The sequence below is a fragment of the Canis lupus genome, chromosome 3 (genome assembly GCF_003254725.2).
Source record: "Canis lupus dingo isolate Sandy chromosome 3, ASM325472v2, whole genome shotgun sequence".
Taxonomy (NCBI): Eukaryota; Metazoa; Chordata; class Mammalia; order Carnivora; family Canidae; genus Canis; species Canis lupus.
This window is the reverse complement of record NC_064245.1, coordinates 14054990-14073818: the sequence shown is the minus strand read 5'-3', so window position 1 is coordinate 14073818 and position 18829 is coordinate 14054990. Positions and strand designations below refer to the sequence as shown.

The window sequence follows — 18829 nt, the reverse complement described above, 5'->3', positions numbered from 1 at the left end:
ATGGCCACTTTAATTTTCTTTAATTTTCACACTTGCTTTTTTAACTCTTGGCAGCATTTCTAAAGATTTGGATTTTAAATGTTCGGAAAGAAGATTCACAGAGATTCAATCACACAGAGCTCCAATGAAATGAGACAATGCTGCTTTTCTGAAAGGCCAGGTATTCCAACATCAACTTTGAGTTTTAGTGGAAGAACTGATCTCCTGAGCAGTTTGTACTGACACTGGCCCTGTACCTTGGTTGGGGAAGGGGCTGCAGTATGGAAATCCATCAATGAAGATGCCATTTACCTCTAAAAACACTCTAAGGTGGGGTGTACCCAGGGGGGTGGTTCAGCCGTTGAGCATCTGCCTTTGGCTCAGGTCATGATCCTGGGGTCCTGGGATTGAGTCCTGCGTCAGGCTCCCTGCATGGAGCCTGCTTCTCCCTCTGCATGTGTCTCTGCCTGTGTTTCTCATGAATAAATAAAATCTTAAAAAAAACACCAACAAAACCATTTCAAGGAAATTCCTTTCTGAGCTTTTTACTGGGACTCTTCTCAAAAATAAACTTTCTGAGGCAGAATTTCTGAAAGTAGTTCACTCTCACCCTGAGATGATAATAATTGTTTCTCAATTTAAAATAAAATGAGATTACCTAATTATATAAAATTTGGAAATGGTTAACATGCTAGAGTATCTGCTGAAGAGGGGGCAGGAAGAGAAACAGAGGTTCCCAAGCTTATCTGACCATGAACTCCTTCAAAAAACATGAAACAAAAACCCAAAAACTATTAAATGTCCCAGTGAAGATTTGAAGCTACCAAGGTCAAAGGTCAATTGTCCCTTCCTATATGTCCTACTCCAACATTACCTCCACAGCTCTTACTGACAATTCTGTAGATATTTCTACCCCTTCAGCTCTATTCTTTATGAATTTACATCGGCAGGTGTTCACCCCATGTGTTGGAAAGCCTTTTCTATAATGAAAGAGTATAACTGCTTTATTTTCTAATTCCTGCAAAAGGACAGGTAGCTGCTTCTGATGTGTTCCACGGCATGACTTTATCTCTTCATACCTTTCCCCAGGTGTCTTTCCCTCATGTACACATACTTTACGTGGAAATTAGTGGAATTTTTTAACATAATTTGATTGCCTCTCCCATATTTATTTTCAAAAAGTGATGGCTTCTTCTGTCAGGAACTATAGAATGTGCTTTGTTTCCCATCAGGAGAAAGTAAACAGTCAGCTTCTTGCCATGGAAGGTGCGGGTTAGAAGAAACCTACTCCACTGCAAAGCCTCTACTGCCATCCCACTGCACCTTGTATCTCTAATCCCTTTATCCCCAGAACAAGAATTCAGATCTGTTGGCCTCCTGATACCTAACTGTGATCAGGAACCTTAGTAGTAACAGCTGTATCCTTTCTCTGGATCAAGGGATCCTGGAATCCAATTTGACATGAGAGAAAAATAAATCTCTTATTAAAACATACTTTGCAAACTTGCTTCCGTTGCTCCTCCTTTGACCTTTGACCTGCCCTGGTACTAAAATTGAGTCCCCCAGAGCACCACTTCCTGCCAGGTCCCTAACCACTAGCCCCACATCAAATTCCAAAGGACTCTAGGGCAACCAACCACTGAGGAGCTTTCCAAATCTCAGGACTTTCAGGACAAAGGCTGGGAAAGTCCTGAACATACTGGGATTGCTCACTCTGTTCTCAAAGCACCCTTGACAGCAGTCTTCCCTGGCAAGGGCACAGAGTCAGGGTAGCAGAACCTCCTTTCTAGTGATGCCCACTCTTGTCTTTGGGAACTAGTAAGCAGCAACTAGAGCCAGGCCAGGATAAGGACCAGTGGGGAGTCTGGATCCTCCCTCTCCTTCCCCTTCAGCTCCTCCCAACCACCCCCAGAGCAGCCTCTTCCTATCCCTTTGTCCTTCAAGTCTTGGTGACACAATGTCCCATTTCATTATTTCCCTTATCATGCCTTATTATAAGTCATTCTAATAAGGGGAGTCACCTAGAGACTGTATCTCACTTGAGTATGGGCATAGAGTCAGCACTACCAGATGGCCCCTCGGGATGAATGTCATAGCCATTTCCTTGATGAAACACTTACTCTTTCTACCTAGTTGTTCTTTGCAACCAGTGGGGTTGAAAACACTCTTGGTCTGAAACAGTTCCTACTGTTTGGCTGACTCACAGCTTCCTGACCTAAGATCTAAAGAGTATCATCTATACACAGAGTAGTAATACTCTTTTTATTACTTATGTCAATTAGGATGTTTTTACTACAACCCTATTCCAACTGATTTATAAAATAAAGGGATTGTACTGTTTCACAAAACTGAAAAGTCTAGGAACGCCTGGGTGGCTCAGTGGTTGTGCGTCTGCCTTCAAATCTGGGTGTGATCACAGGGTTCAGAGCCCATTGGGCTCCCCACAGGGAGCCTGCTTCTCCCTCTGCCTATGTCTCTGCCTCCCTCTGTGTGTCTCTCATGAGTAAATAAATAAAATCTTTAAAAAAGAAAACCTGAAAAGTGTAAAATAGGGAAGTTTTCAAAAGATGTCTGACTTAGTGCTCCGTGAAATCACCCAGGATCCAATGTTTTCATTGTCCGCCCTACTTTTCATGGTTTTGCTCCATCATAAGACTGAAGTCATTACCCCGACAAAGGTTTGCTTTTTGCCACAAACTGGATCAAGTGAAATCTATGGGGCTTACTTCTTATGTCTAACGCCTATATTTGCACCTGAATCTCTATTCCACCACTGTAAACCAGTCACAAAACCCTGACTGTTCATTGGTTTCCAAAAACAAACAAAAATACCATTCTCTCCCAGCATTTAAGGAATCTAGAAAGGGCTAAAGACTTGCAGACAAAGGAGGTGTCACCTCAAGCCCTAAATGCTCCACACCTGGGTGCTCTCTCAATCTCCCACACACATCCTAGCAATTTTCCTCCCTTTCCAGAGCAAACCAGCCCTCACTGGATTTTCCCCTCCAGTAAAAAGTGGTCTGCTCCACCTTGAAGCATACTCAACCACGCTCAAGTGATAGGAGAAGAGCCCTTGCAGGGGCTTAGGCCTAGCATGGGGCAATATTACCCCTACTCCAAACACCAAATGTGGCAGCAGGTTCCAGGGCCTTTCCCTGCAGTGTGTCACTTGGAGAGATGCTAAGAACAAACTCTTATTGGTCCTTTGGATGAATTTCTGCAGTTTTCATCATTTATTCAGTGCCATTATTACACGTTTCAAGGGCTATGATGTGGATATCTTTTGTTCTCTTTCAACTCGAATACAAGCTACCTTATTGAACATATAGTTTTATTCTATTAAGCATACAGTTTTATTTATAAATTATTCATTTATTACTTACACCAATTAGGCTAACAAAGAATTTTCCAGTGGAATACCCAAGTACTTTTTGAGGAGATTTTAAAATATACGTATGTATTTTACTTATGTAAATACATACATACATACATATCAGACATATATATATATAAATCCATTCTTTCTTCAAAGTCATGAGGTTTTTCCTCATAAGTATTTTCAATCTCACTCTTCAATTTTATTTATACCATTAGCATTATTATCCAGGCTCTTAACCTTTGTAAAAAGAGTTTACAAAAAAAAGATATCAAAAACTTCAATCTAACCCTCACAAACTATCCCAGATTCTACACAATGAATTTGAATTAGTCAACTTTTACTCGGCGTTATTCACATAAATTCACTTATTCATTGTTTAAAAACCAACATTAGGTTATATTCTCAATGTCTCTTAAAAATTACATTCTTGGGGCAACCCCGGTGGCGCAGTGGTTTAGTGCCTCCTGCAGCCCAGAGTGTGACCCCGGACACCAGGGATCGAGTCCCACATCGGGCTCCCTGCATGGAACCTACTTCTCCCTCTGCCTGTGTCTCTGCCCCCACCCTCTCTCTTTCTCTGTCTCTCATGAATGAATGAATGAATACATAAATCTTTTTAAAAATCACATTTTTTAAAACTCAATTTGCAAATATTAAAAAGTAAGTATGAAACATGGTTTAAACCATGTTTCAAGGCTGAGACAGAGGTGACTGAAGACAGTGGGGTGGATAGTGTGCTTTCACACACAGGTCACAGGCTCACCTGCACACTCCCATGCCATCACCTCACCAGGCCAGCCTGCCTCCCCATCAGAACCTCTCACTGGCACACTTCCACCACCTTTCCCAACCCCACAAATCCCCCCACCCCGCCACATTCAACACTACCCTGCGCCTCGGCTGGGGCTGAAGCCAGAATGACTAGACCCTCTGAGGGACTTAGTAATACCAGTGAAGAGTGCTCGTGAACACCAGCTTTGTAGCATTTAATAGGCAGCAAGGCACAGATGGAAGACTGGGTCTCCCTGACAACAGACAACTCCAACAGCAGTGTCCAACATAAGGCCACATGTTGGCGAGGATGGGTCATGAAATAATCTGCTTTGTCCATTTCATAGTCTAAATTTTACTCTCTAACCAAGGCTACTTTAGCCATTTCCTGTAGTAGAGTTTATTCATCACTCAGATGAAAATTAACAATAAAATAGAAAGCATAATTAAATTTAGCCCAAAACTGCCTTAAGAAAGACTCAAACAAGCAGCCAGAGAGATGCTTGGCCCAGAAATCATGCTGTTTGTAGTATTAACTCCTACCTATCGCTCTGCGTGACCCATATTTGATACAGTAATGAAAGGGAGAGAGGAGACAAAAATACTGAGAGAATTGGACTCTGTCTTCATGACACCAAATCAAGAACTGCCTCCTTCTACATCTTTCACCACCACCTGGGAGACGCTGTTGGCAGAAGATAGAGAGGAGCAGCTCCTGTGGCAGAATGAGGTTGAGATGCAAACAGCTCTGATGACATTTCCTTGAGGGGCGTCCTGTCACTGTGCGAAGCCACTTGTGCTTCTCCATCATGCCCCAGTCCTAAGGGGCCACCTCGAATAAATCATCTGAAACCCACATGTCATCACAGAGGGGGGGCGGGTGAGGGCTGTAGTGATAAATGACATTGTCTTCGCAGCAAGTTCTAAAAAAAAAACCACAGTTTAAGTGAATAGAAACGCTTTTGCCCAATAAATTTCATTTACCTAGAGTTTACCTACAATAAAATGGACCCATTTCAAATAGTTCAAGTGCGTTTGATGAATGCTACGCATCTATGTAATCACCACCACAGTCAAGATAAAGGACATCCTCATCACTGCAGAAAGTTTCTTGGGCCCTTCCCTGGAAATGACCACAGAAAAATTTTTTTTTAATTTTTTAAAGTAGAGAACATTTATTTGGACATTTAAAAATTGGAGTAGCATAAAAAAGAATCTGTTCACTTGCCAGAAACAACATTTAGATCTTAAATTCTTAACGTAAAATGAGATAATGCTTCTCTCAGTAGTTTTAGCACAGACTAGCTACTAACGAAAACCATTGCCATAGGGCTTTCAAACCAGACTAACATTTGACGTAGAACGTTCACCCAAAAATCTGAGTGGGAAAGGAGTGTTTGAACCTCCTTGACATAGTCTGAAATTATATAGGCCTCCCACTAAGGCTACATGGTAGGTCGTTCACATGGGTGAGAGGGTGGGGAGAGGGAGGAATCAGAAAGAGAAAGAAAAAAGACTCCACTTAAAATACCTATCATTTATATATTTATGTAAAATTATATATGTATGTATGTGGAAATTGAATTTAAATTTAAATACAAAAAAAATTGCAGAGGTACCTCAATTCTTGCAAAAGTTGTAAAAGTTTCCTAGCGAATTCGTCTCAAAACATTTGTTTTATGCCACATCAAACAGTTTTCTCATTCTCTTAAAAAAAAAATTTAAGAAACTACAATCTAGAACAGGTTATTGACTGGTGGAAATAGAATCTACGATTGGAGTGAAAAGTGCTTTCTCAGCCTGGAGCTAAACACTCCGCTCTGAAAGTGCTTCCCTCCCTACTTCTCCACAAATCAATAATAAATCAGACAAGAACTTTCTTTGCTGCTACTTTCTAAGAGATGCTGAGAATTGGGCAAGTCAGGAACCCGACGAGAATCCCTGATCCTAAACCTCATATCCATCACTGTCAATCCAGCCTGTGAAAGCGTTCTGGAATGAGCAGGCTCTTTCAGCCCACTTGTTTCAAAGCAGGCTGCAGCTAGGAGACTCTAGTGATTTCTAGTATCTTCTTACGAAAGTGTTAAAATTGATGCACACCATGAAAATGAAATTATGGCTAAAATTTTAGCTAAAAGCTAACATTGGTGAGGAAATCCAGGAGGAAAAAAGCCACAGCTGTACAACTAAAGACTTGTCTTAGTCACTTTTTAAAATATAAAAACAATTCATGCTAATAAAAATATGGTAAACTAGAAAGAAGAAAAAAATTACCCATAATTCTACCTCCCAAAAGGCTTTGATAACATTTCTTTTGGAATTTTTCTTAACACAATTGAAGTCAAGCTGTATATAACATTCTGTATCCCAATTTCCCACTTAACAATTATAATGTGTACATTTTACATATCATAATTTCCCCAGCATTGAACAATTAAGCTGGTTCCAATTTTTTGTTAACACCGTGGTTAATATGTTTGTATGTAAGTCTTTTTCTGTATTTTGGGATATTTCCCTAGAATATATTTTAAGATGTGCAGTCTCTGCATTTGTGTATAAAAGTTTTACATCTCTTGTGACATATTTTTCAATTCGCTTTACAAAAATCTAATAGTCTCTTTTTAGGGAAATTTGGCAGTATCAAGATCCTCACAAATATTCCAACACTTTTTTCCATTATTTTCTTAGGGAACAACCAGAGATACATAAAACAGTTCCGTTTAAAATATTATTGCAGTATTATTTCCACGACCAAAAAAGTTGGTCACAACCTAAATATGCAAAACTAAAAAAGTAGTTAGAATAAAATTATGATATCTGGAGAATATGCTTATACAACAATAAAATCCTATTTTCAAAAAATATGTAGAAACATATGAAATGTCAAAATACACATATAATTGAGATTAAATTAAAAAGTATATAAAATTATATCTATAATATGTCAATTATATACCTCAGCATATATGTATGTGTTCACAGAAAAAAGTCTAGAAAGAAACACATCAGAATGTGTATAATGTTTTTTTTCAATGATTATTTCTTAAGGGATGTTCCTTGCTGTATACCTTGGTATTTTTTTAATATATCAGAATATTAATCTTCATTGTATTTGTGTGACCTATTACATTTATGTAAAAGTATATATGTACATATGTCCAGATTGAGTAGAACGTTTAAAACATAAAAATAGAGACCCTCCAATTCTTTTTTTTTTTTTGAGACCCTCCAATTCTTACAAAACAATTTTTCAAGGCTTATATTTTGTCTATAGTGTTTGAACAGAAAAATTGACTAATTTTTCAGACTGGGTTTTAACATTTGAACACATCCACAGGACTCAAGGAATATGTGACCACTCAGCTCTCCATCACACAGGGTACACTCCAAACTCCTCAGATGCCCACAAAGATACAAGATCCCTCAGAATCTGGCTTCTACTCACCTATAAAGCCTCGGCTGTGATCATCATCCCTCCCTGTTCCCTCCACTCTGCCCTCCCGGCCATGGGGATGAGGATTCACTGAGCAGAGACATACTTCATCCACTCAGTGGGCACTTCCTGCAGGGCCACAGGACTCTCCTTAGGTGTCACATCTTCCAAGAAGTCTTCTGTTTCCTTCTTCCCTGCAGGATGCTGCATGTCCTGCCTCTGGGCTACCACCGTGCCTTTGCTTTTGCTATTCTTGATAATTTATACTCATCACACTTCATCTTGAACACCTGTGTATTTATTGTACATTCCCTTTTAGAATGTCAGTGAGGGCAGACTATTTTTTCCTGTTTTGCTCATTGCTGTATGCCCAGTGTCCATAAAAGTATTAGAGGTACCCAATCAATGTTCAAATGTTTATGTGACTGATAATATACATGAGTGCATGAATGACTGAATGGATTCAGCAGAAAACTGGAGTATCTAAAACACAAGGTGTCTGGCAAGGGGCAGAAGGAAAGTCAAAAAAGGGTCAGAAAAAGATGAAGCTATTGAAAGTCCTCAAAGATAAGTAGCTTGGCAAGGTGGAAAGAGCATAGACTTTATTTTTTTAATTAATTTATTTTTATTGGTGTTCAATTTGCCAACATATAGCATAACACCCAGTGTTCATCCCATCAAGCGCCCCCCTCAGTGCCCGTCACCCAGTCACCCCCACCCCCCCACCCATATCCCTTTCTACCACCACTTGTTCATTTCCCAGAGTTAGGAGTCTCTCATGTTCTGTCTCCCTCTCGGATATTTCCCACTCATTATCTCTCCTTTCCCCTTTATTCCCTTTCACTATTTTTTATATTCCCCAAATGAATGAGACCATATAATGTTTGTCCTTGTCCGATTGATTTATTTCACTAAGCGTAATGCCCTCCAGGTCCACCCACGTCGAAGCAAATGGTGGGTATCTGTCATTTCTAATGGCTGAGGAATATTCCATTGTATACATAAACCACATCTTCTTTATCCATTCATCTTTCGATGGACACCGAGGCTCCTTCCACAGTTTGGCTATTGTGGACATTGCTGCTGTAAACATTGGGGTGCAGGTGTCCCGGTGTTTCCCTGCATCTGTATCTTTGGGGTAAATCCCCAGCAGTGCAATTGCTGAGTCATAGGGCAGGTCTATTTTTAACTCTTTGAGGAACCTCCACACAGTTTTCCAGAGCGGCTGCACCAGTTCACATTCCCACCAACAGTGTAAGAGGGTTCCCCTTTCTCCACATCCTCTCCAACATTTGTTGTTTCCTGCCTTGTTAATTTGCCCCATTCTCACTGGGGTGAGGTGGTATCTCATTGTGGTTTTGATTTGAATTTCCCTGATGGCACGTGATGCAGAACATTTTCTCATGTAAGAGCACAGACGTTAGTCAGAAACACTGCTATATGACTTTGAGAAAGTTCCTCAATTTGCATCTGTAAAATGGGATATTATACTCCTTTGGTTGTTGTGAGAATTAACCGATCTCTATATACAGATGCACACACACAGAGCCTTGCACATAGTCAGCATCCAGTCAACGTTTGAAGTTTTTCCTATCCCCTTACATTATAGTTTGGTCTAGTTATTTCTATACCTATGAAAAACTGATCACACATTTCTAGGAAAACATGCAGTGAACAAAATTATTTTTACTATAAATTTTTCAAAGATAAACCATTCTAGAGGAAGGGCAAAGGGAAGATGGCCAAACTCTTACAAGGTTAGGCATCGTAACCACAAGGAGATGGGCATACGTAACCCATACAGAAGGTGGGGATCCCAGAGGTTACTCAGGGGTGAGTTTTGTAAAATACATCAGAACACAATCTGATGTATTTTAGTGGTGGGGCAACGAAGTAGTCCCAAAGCACAAGAAAACTTCTCTCTTCTGGGTTTCATTACCCTTTCTATTGATGAGACAAACACATACAATATTAAATTCTGTCCTACAGCCATTTGGCTAAAAGTGTGGATGTCTAGGGCCAAAAAATATATTCATTGATTTTGGAATTAGACTCTATTAATATGCTTTTCAAAGAGATATTTCTGTTCACCTTGAAGCACTGGAGCTCATGTTCGGCTGGATGGTTGGGAACACTGGTCTTACTCTACAACAAAAATAAGCTGCTCGAGATCATTGGGGCCGCGAATGGGATGGCTATCCACTAAAGCCCGTTCCCGGTAAGCTGACACTGTCAGGGATGTTGAGTAGAGTTTTCTAGAGCAGACTGATGCATCCACGGAGCTCACTCGGGGCCCCCCTGGCAGAGTGAGAAACGTCCCCACAGCAAAAGAAATTTCTGCTGACAAATAAGGAAAACAAGCCATGGGATTAGAGTACCAAGAATAAATATTCTGCGGCCAGTATCATAAAGATTTTTTTAATTTGACAATGAGCACAAGCTTTCATTGCTTGCACAAAAATTCATGGTTCCTCTATCTGGTAGCAACACAATAAATTGTCACTCAGGTTGTCATTGTCTTGCAATTAGTAGCTTACCTACTTAGGTACTGCATCATCAGCCACCTAGGATTTTGTTAGTATTTGTAGTTGTGGTTTTTTCTTTTTTTTTTTTTTTTTGTTTGTTTGTTTGTTTGTTTGGGACACTGGTTACATGTGTGACTACACGTGATAGGCTGATGCAAATATGAATCCACTGCCCTGAGTGTGTCTGTCCACTTGGTATGTCACTGCAATCATCAAAGTTCCTATATTTTAAGGTATTGAACTTCTTAATTTGGTTAGTCAACCTATCAGCCAAAGCCAGATACAGGGCAGTAAGAATTGCAGGCTGGAAACAGAGCTAAGGGGAGGTGGGAATTCACCATAGTAGCCTGGCTATGATTAGGTGTCTGGGGAGCAGCTGTTTGTTCAGAAGTAGGGGAGCCAGAAGGGGTAACAGGAAAGCAAAGAATGGGAAGGGAGCCTCGCAGGCAAGTGGAAGGAGGAGGAATAGACATATACAAACCCAAGGTAGGAATGAGAGCGAATTCCTGGTGGGCACCAAGGGGAGACTTCCTGGTAGGATGTGGTTGGGCTGGGGGGAGGTGCAGATGGTAATTAGGACCCGAGACAGTTGTTTCCAGAGGCGAAAGCTCCCTGTCCACCCAACCCCCACCCCCACCCTGCACTGCTACAGTGTAGGAAAATTCACACCGACCTAAGATTTAAGGCAAAGATGGAAGGACAGGGTGGACTGTGTGGATGGGTGCTGGGGCAGATGAGCAGTCAGGTGGATGGACAGACAGACCAATAGATAGACACTTGTTTCTAGGAAAACAGTAGCAATGTTTAGGAACATCAAAGGGATCCACTGACCAAAATCATGTTCTCTTATAGGACTTCAGGATGCCAGCATTAGAATTCTTTCCTGTTGAGTTTTTCATTGTGGGCTGCTTGGATCTCTGGATCAAAATGAGTTTGTTTAGGGATGCCTGGGTGGCTCAACAGGTGAGCATCTGCCTTTGGCTCAGGGCTGATCCCGGGGTCCTGGGATCGAGTCCTGCACCAGGATGCCCGCATGGAGCCTGCTTCTCCCTCTGCCTGTGTCTCTGCCTCTCTGTGTGTCTCTCATGAATAAATAAAATCTTTTAAAAAAAAGTGAGCTTGTTCAGAAACTAGGTGGGGTTGGGCATAGGAACCCATGGTTCAAGAAGCTCTCCAGGTGAGTTTTATACACACCAGTGTTTGAAATTCCTGAACTAAGGCATCATCCCTCGCCCATTGTAAAGTCCATACTGGATTAATCCCAATCCTTCCTATTTTTAAAAAAATATTTGATTTCTTTATTTGAGAGAGAAAATGAGCAATGGGGAAGGGAAGAGGGGCAGGGGGAGAGGGAGAGGGAGAGGGAGAGAAATAGGGAGCCCAATGTAGGGCTCAATCCCAGGACACTGAGATCATGACCTGAGTGAAAAGCAGACGCTTCACCGACTGAGCTCCCCAGGTGCCCCTAATCAGCTCCTCACAGACACTGGTGGGAAGTCAGACAGCAGGCGAAGAGGGCTGGAAATATTTGGTGGTGGAGAGAGAAGACTTTCCTCTCCAGGTGCCAGTACAGGCCCCAGGCAGGAAGAGCTGCTGGAAGTGTTCTGAGGGCTGTTAAGGCAGCAAAGAGTCAAACTGCAGGGAGTGCCTCTCAGGCCTTAGGAACTACCAGTCATGCATTTTTTTAAGGCTCAAGTAAAAGCCTGGCTCCTTCAACAATTTGTGCCACGTTCATTACCTAAACCCAATGGGAAGCCCTCTGTACTTCTGGATTCCTCTGTAGAATGTTGTCTATACATCCTGAAGGCCTTCACTCGTTCATTCACTTAGCAAATATTTACTGAGCACTTACCATGTGCCAGACACCACTCTAGGCATTGAGGCAGAGCGGTAGACAAAAGGGGCAAATATTTCTGCCCTTGCAGAGCTCAGATTCTAATAGGGAAAACAAGAAGAAAAGTAAAATGTAGACGATGTAGATAAATACCAAGGGGGAAATACAGCAGGAAATAGTAATACAAAGTGTATAGTTGTATTTTTTTTAAGATTTTATTTATTTATTTGAGAGAGAGAGAAAGAGTACAAGTGAGGTGGAGCAGAGGGAGAAGCAGACTTCCCTTGGAGCAGGGAGCCCAACGCAGGACTCCATCCCAGGACCCTGGGATCATCACCTGAGCCGAAGGCAGATGCTTAACCAACTGACCCACCCAGGTGCTCCAGAAGTAGATAGTTTTAGACAGCCAGGGAAGCCTCTCTGAGAAAATGTCATTTGAATAAACATCAGAAGAAAGCAAGGGATGAGCAGAGGGACTATCCAGGGAAAGTGTATTTTTTTTGTCACTCATAGAAACATCCTTTTATTTTTTTGAAGTTTCTATTTAAATTCCAGTTAGTTAATGTAGAGTGTAATATTAGTTTCAGGTACAACATAGGGAGGGATTCAACACTGCCACATGACACCCAGTGCTCATCACTAGTGCACTCCTTAATTTCCATCACCTATTTCCCTCCATCTCCCCATTTATCTCCTCTCTGGTAACCATCAGTTTGTTCTCTATAGTTAAAAGTCTATTTCTTGGTTTATCTCTTTTTTCCCCCCTTTGATCATATGTTTTGTTTCTTAAATTCTACATATGAGTAAGATCATATGAGATTTCTGACGTATTAGCATAATATTTTCTAGTTCCATCCATGCCATTGCCAATGGCAAGATTTCATCTTTTTTATGGCTGAGTAATATTCCATTGTATATATACACCACATCTTTATCCATTCATCAGTCAATGAACGCTCGGGCTGTTTCCATAATTCAGCTATTGTAGATAATGCCGCTATAAATATCATGGTGCACGTATCCCTCTGAATTGGTATTTTTGTATTCTTTGGATAAATACCTAGTAGTGTAATTGCTGGATCATAGGGTAGTACTATTTTTAACTTTGTGAGGAACCTCCATACTGTTTTCCAGAGTGGCTGCACCATTTTTCATTCCCATTAACAGTGTAAGAGGGCTCCCCTTTTTCCACATCCTTGTCAACACCTGTTGTTTCTTATGTCCATTCTATTATCCCCAATGGGGAAAAATGGAGAGCTTTTCCTCTGGGGTCAGGAACAAGACAGTGATGTCCACTCTCATCACTGTTATTTAACATAGTACTAGAAGTCCCAGCTTCAGCAATCAGAAGTAAAGCATCTAAATTGGCAAGGAAGAAGTAAAGCTTGCACTATTTGCAGGTGACATGATACTCTATATAGAAAACCTGAAAGGCTCCACTGAAAAATCGCTAGAACTGATACACGAATTCAGTAAAGTTGCAGGATACAAGATCAACATTCAGTAATCTGTTGCATTTCTACATACCACTAATGAAGCAGTAGAAAGAGAAATCAGGAATTGATCCTACTTACAACACACCAAAAACCCTAATATACCTAGGAGTGAATCTAACCAGAGGTGAAAGACCTATGCTCTGAAAATTATAAAACGCTGATGAAAGAAACTGAATACAGAGAAATGAAAAAACATTCCATGCCCATAGATTGGAAGAACCAACATTGTTAAAATGTCTATAGTACCCAAAGCAATCTACACATTTAATTTGACCCCTATCAAAATACCACCAGCACTTTTCACCGGTCATTTAAGCAGAGGCAGCAGTAAGATCAAAAGTTCTGAGACAAGAGCCTGCCCGCATGTTCAAGGTGGCCTCTGTGGATGGAGGAGAGTAAGCAAGAAAAAGAGATGTAGGACACAAGGACAGATGGCTATAGGAGGGCTCTATCACGTAGGGCTCAAAAAGATTTTGTAGAAATTACGAAGGTTTCATCTTTTACAAGATGGAAAGTGATCGAAGGATTTTTAGCAGACAAGTTTCATGATCACTCTTTGACAATATCATCAGCTATTTCATTGAGAATAATTTATGGGTGGCAAGTTTGGCAGAAGGGAGATTGGTTTTAGAAAGCCAATAGTCGGGGATCCCTGGGTGGCACAGTGGTTTGGCGCCTGCCTTTGGCCCAGGGCGCGATCCTGGAGACCCGGGATTGAATCCCACATCAGGCTCTCGGTGCATGGGGCCTGCTTCTCCCTCTACCTGTATCTCTGCCTCTCTCTCTCTCTGTGACTACCATAAATAAATAAATAAAAATAATTAAAAAAAAAAAAAAAAAAAAAGAAAGCCAATAGTCCACGGGAGAAACAAGGGTACTTTAGACCAGTGTGACAGCACAGAAAGCAATGAGAAGTGGGCCCATTCTGGATATTTTTTGAAGGTGGGGCAAATACTGGGTTTGAAAGAAAGAGAAGCAAAGGAGAATTCCAAGGCTTGAGACCTGAGCTACTGGAAAAAGGCTGTCGCCACTTACTGTAGTAGGGAAGGCTGTATGGGCAGCAGCTTTGAGAGAAAGGAACTCTGAGGGATCACCAGCTCATAGCCATGAGTTTGGGTGAGCTTATCAAGGTGGTGAGTATAGAAGTGCAAGGGCTGAGCTTAGGGGCTGAGGATTCCCAGGACATGGGACCTTCAGGAAAACTTTGAGAAAACTGAAATCATTGATCCCCTGCTCAGAGGTCAGGGAGATGAATGAGAAACCCATGAGAAGGAATAGCAGAGCTGTGGGAGACACGTGGCTTTGGGGGCCAAGTAAGGAAGGAGGTTGAAGGAAAAGATAGCCCTCAACTTGGTCAAATGCTGCTGATGGGGCAAGTGACTTGAAGACGGAGAGCTGGCCCCTGGACACACAACAGAGAAGTCACAGGGGACTTTGACAAGGGCAGTTTTAGGGGAAGGTGCCTGGGACAGAAAACCAGATCCTGGTGATTCAAGACAATCCTAGTCTGCCCAGGTTGCTCTAGCAAAATATCATAGTCTCTGCAGCATAAATGACAGAAATTAATTTCTCACAGTTCTGGAAGCTGGTAAGTCCAAGATCAAAGTGCTGACAGATTGGGCTCCTGGTGAGGTCCCTCCACCTGGCTTCTCATGTCCTCACCTACCTGTGTGTGTGTGTGCAGAGACGGAGAGCGATTGAGATTCTTCTCTTTTTCTTTTTTTTTTTAAGATTTTATTTATTAATTTGAGAGAGAGAGAGAAAGAGCAGAGGGAGCAGCAGGTTCCCCGCTGAGGAGGGAGCCTGGCATGGGGCTTGATCCCAGAACCCTGGGATCATGACCTGAGCCAAAGGCTGATGCTTAACTGACTGAGCCACCCACGTGCCCCTCTTTTCTCTTTCTCTACTACCATCAGTCCTATCAGGTTAGGACCTCACCCTGATGGGAATGCTCTAGCAAAGAAGAGGGGTCCTTGGATAGTTGAGAGGGAATGGGACTTAAGGACAACTGGGGGATGAGCCTAAGGAGCACAGGTGGTTCATTCATTGAAGCAGGATCAGAGACAAAAATTTAGGGACAGAGAAACACATAGATCTATAGACATAGCATGTGGGCTCACCAAAATTCTCTTCTGATGATTTCAGTTTTCTTGGTTAAATAGAAAGGAAAGGTCATGAGCTGAGAGTGAGGATGGGAGCAGCTGCTGGCAGTGTGGGGGCTGAGGGAAAATGGGAGAGTCATCTAGGAGAGCAGGAGAGTCCTGCAGAAAGGCAATGTAATATAATTGCGGGGAGCATTCGGGACTCACTTTGAGTTGAGCACTCCTTCAGAATGGAAGCCAAACACTGGGCCCTTAGCAGAACTCAGCAGGATCACCCCAGGAGGGCTGGGACACTGCTGAGGGTGAGCAGATTTGGGGACTAGTAAGTCAGGGTTTCACCATTCATTAAGTGCCTCACTTAATCTCTCTGAACCTTCTTATATTTTTATCTGTAAAACTGGGATATTTGTGTCTACACTGCCTTCCTCAGAAGATTCATGAGCTGGACACTGAGGAACATTAGCTAAAGTGTTGACTGATAAACACATCAGAGATGACTAGAAGACTGGAGCAGGTAAAACTGGAATAGCAAGAGGGAAGGTCCTCTGGTCCAAATGAAGTCTTTCCAGGAAGGATGGCCTAAGGACCCTCGGGGGAACAGGTCGGAGGTGACGTATAGGAAAAGGAAGTTGAACAGGACACACTCTGCCAACTACTACTGGTTGCTGTGGCCTAGGGCTGGTTGAAGCTCGTTAGCTAAGGTCATGGCATTTGCTAGACACCCTGGATCTGGGCTGCCCCTGGCCCATATACACTTTTTGTGATGAGTTAGAGATAGGCGTCCTCTCACTTGGGTGGCTTGATCAGTTAAGTGGCCCACTCTGGATTTTGGCTCAGGTCATGATGTCGGGGTCATGGGAATGAGCCCCAAGTCGGGCTCCGCACTGAGCACAGAGTCTGTTGTCCCTCTCCCTCTGCTCCCATCCCCACCCTCTCTTGTGCATGCTCTCCTGTGTGCTCACTCTCTCTCTCAAATGAACACATACATACATACATATTAAAAAAAAAAATAGGTGCCCCTTCCTTAAGACCCTTTACTTCTACATATCAGAAAACTGTCCTGATATACTTAGCTTGCTAGAATAAGGTATTTTCTTGACATAAAGCTGGAAAACTCAGCATAAATATGAAAATCTATAGGGCTGTTATGTGAAAGGCACCCCCTGGGGTTGTGGAGTGCAACACACACAGCAATGGTCTCAACTGACCCTAAACACTCACCAAAGCCCTTCAATGACCACCACCTCACGATTATCTCCTTAAGCCTATATTTAAAGTAATATCAGAATATAATTTCATTTTTAAGATTGAAATAAACATTGGCCTTTTGCTTTAAGCTCTACTCTTGGTAGGTCCAGATTAGAAGAGGTCTTGGAAGATTACCGACTTCCAGGAAGGATTTTACATACACACTCGGCAGGTAGGAACCCACTGGTACAAATAAACTGTGTGCACTGTTCTGCTGATAACCAAGCAACCACTTAGAGAACAAGTTTGATTCTCATTTCACTGGGAGTCCATTTCTCTAGCCAAATGCTATGGACTAGAAGCTGAATTTAAGGAGAGAGAGAATCACAAAATTTTTCTTAGTAAGGTCAGATCCAGTTTTCCTTTCTCACACAGCCCCTGTAGCTATTTCTTGGGTAATGGCCACCTTGTGAAATAATCCCTGATAATAGCTACCTTTTAGTGGATTCCTGGCCTGGCACTCAGCTGAGCACTTTAAGGGTATCATTGCATTTAATCCTCTCAACGATCTCAGGAGATCAGTATTATTCGTTCACTTTACAGATGAGAAAACTGAATCTTGGAGTGAGATAATTTTGCCCTAAGTAAACAACCAGTTGGTTGAGGAGTCAGGGTTCTAACCCACTCTCTTGGTATCCATAGCCACTTGCTGTCACTCATGGTGTGCCAGTCTCCCTTGGTGCTTGATTAAATGGCCATCGGGTTGGTGTAATGAGCCTTTCTGGATAGCTTACAAACCAAGAAATACCAAGTCTGAAGAGCTTAGCTTATCACTAGAAGTCATACTGCTGAAGCAAAAAATCACGGGCGGTATTTTTCTGTGGCATCTAAGTTTGTCATTTGGAATCCTGAACATTACGTGTCCCCAGAGCAAGGCAAACCTGGCACCATGATTTGAAAAAGAACCAATAATAAAATGTCTGTACACGAGGGCTGGGTAGTATTACCAAAATATACAGATTCCAATTTGAGAACTCAGGAAAATATTTCAGAGCCGAAACAATCAACATCTTTTTGACCATATAACCAAAGTTTTCTCTCCAAAGCCCAAGTTCAGTATTTGAGTTCATTCAAAGCCAGGACCCACCACACCTGTCACTGTGGCTGCATTCCTTGTGAGACTCCCCCTAGTGGCCCACAAGAGTTAGCTTCCTGAACGAGCTCAGTGGGAGGAAGATTGGGGAGTTTATTGCCGTTCACTCTCTTTATCTAATTTGATGGAAACTGGTCTCCTATCAAATGTGAAGGCAAAATCAGGGGAAGGGTGTGAAATGTCAGTCTAGCCGCCCCCACCCACCCAGCGGGACCAGGAGGTGAAGGACCTAGTGATTTATTGAGCACTAAGAAAAACTCTTAAAGCTCTGAAATCCCAGGGACTTGACCTAAAATGTGAGGGCCAACCTCATTGACATCACAGATCCTTCCTACAGTCACAATGCTACTGAGCCACCCTGGGAAGATGACCCAGAAACATAAAGACTTTAATCAGATTGCAACCAAATTTCCTCAGAGCTTTGGCTTTCTGGAAGACAAAATAATAATTTTTAAAAACCCTCTGCTCCCTTTCAAAAAAATCAGATCAACAAAAAATAAAGCCAGGAAATCAAGCATCATGAACTCAGGTATTTATCTCATGGATTACCCAAGGTCTCTAGATTCTCATCCTTTACAGGTTTAGATTTCTTATTACATATAAACTAGGTAATAAATCCCAAAGAAGATCCTTGGATGGCTTGGGCACAATAGAGTAAGAAATCATTTCCTATTATTTTATAACAATTTGATCTAAATGTGCATCTCAACAAAGTTTCCTAAATTCTTAATGGACAATTAATTCTTCTGGGACAATAAATCCTTCTAGCTGACTATGGGTGTGATGGGGGCCTGGTGAAGAACTGAGGTAGGGGAGAGAAGAAGAGAGGAATGTAAAATAAATTAGAAGCCTCCCTTAACCTTCACTATATGTACGGAAAATGCCCTTAATTAAAAGAAAAAAAAATTAACCACCACCGCAAAAATTCACCTGCCTTAGTTCCTGATCTGATTCAGCATTCTGGTTGCC

General features: G+C 41.9%; 1 protein-coding gene and 1 long non-coding RNA gene across 5 annotated transcripts in view; one reads left to right on the top strand and one right to left on the bottom strand.

Moving 5' to 3' along the window:
* Positions 1 to 3237: 3237 nt before the first annotated feature.
* Positions 3238 to 18812, bottom strand: LOC112653682 (uncharacterized). 4 transcript variants are annotated; one of them, XR_007409705.1, is made up of 4 exons: positions 18791 to 18810; positions 11940 to 12022; positions 9654 to 9902; positions 3238 to 5052 (listed from the first exon to the last, which is right to left on the bottom strand). It is a non-coding gene; the product is annotated as an uncharacterized LOC112653682 (long non-coding RNA). The 4 variants fall into 4 exon arrangements; XR_004814625.2 differs by lacking the exon at positions 3238 to 5052 and adding an exon at positions 8428 to 9032; XR_003132371.3 differs by lacking the exon at positions 3238 to 5052 and adding an exon at positions 8429 to 9032 and having other exon boundaries at positions 9654 to 9899; positions 18791 to 18812.
* The window catches only part of FAM81B (family with sequence similarity 81 member B), a 55001-nt gene continuing 54383 nt past the window's right edge, over positions 18212 to 18829 (top strand). Inside the window, 1 exon segment of the mRNA XM_025437948.3 lies at positions 18212 to 18389. Coding sequence (XP_025293733.3) covers positions 18227 to 18389 — 163 coding nt within the window. The 5' untranslated portion in view covers positions 18212 to 18226.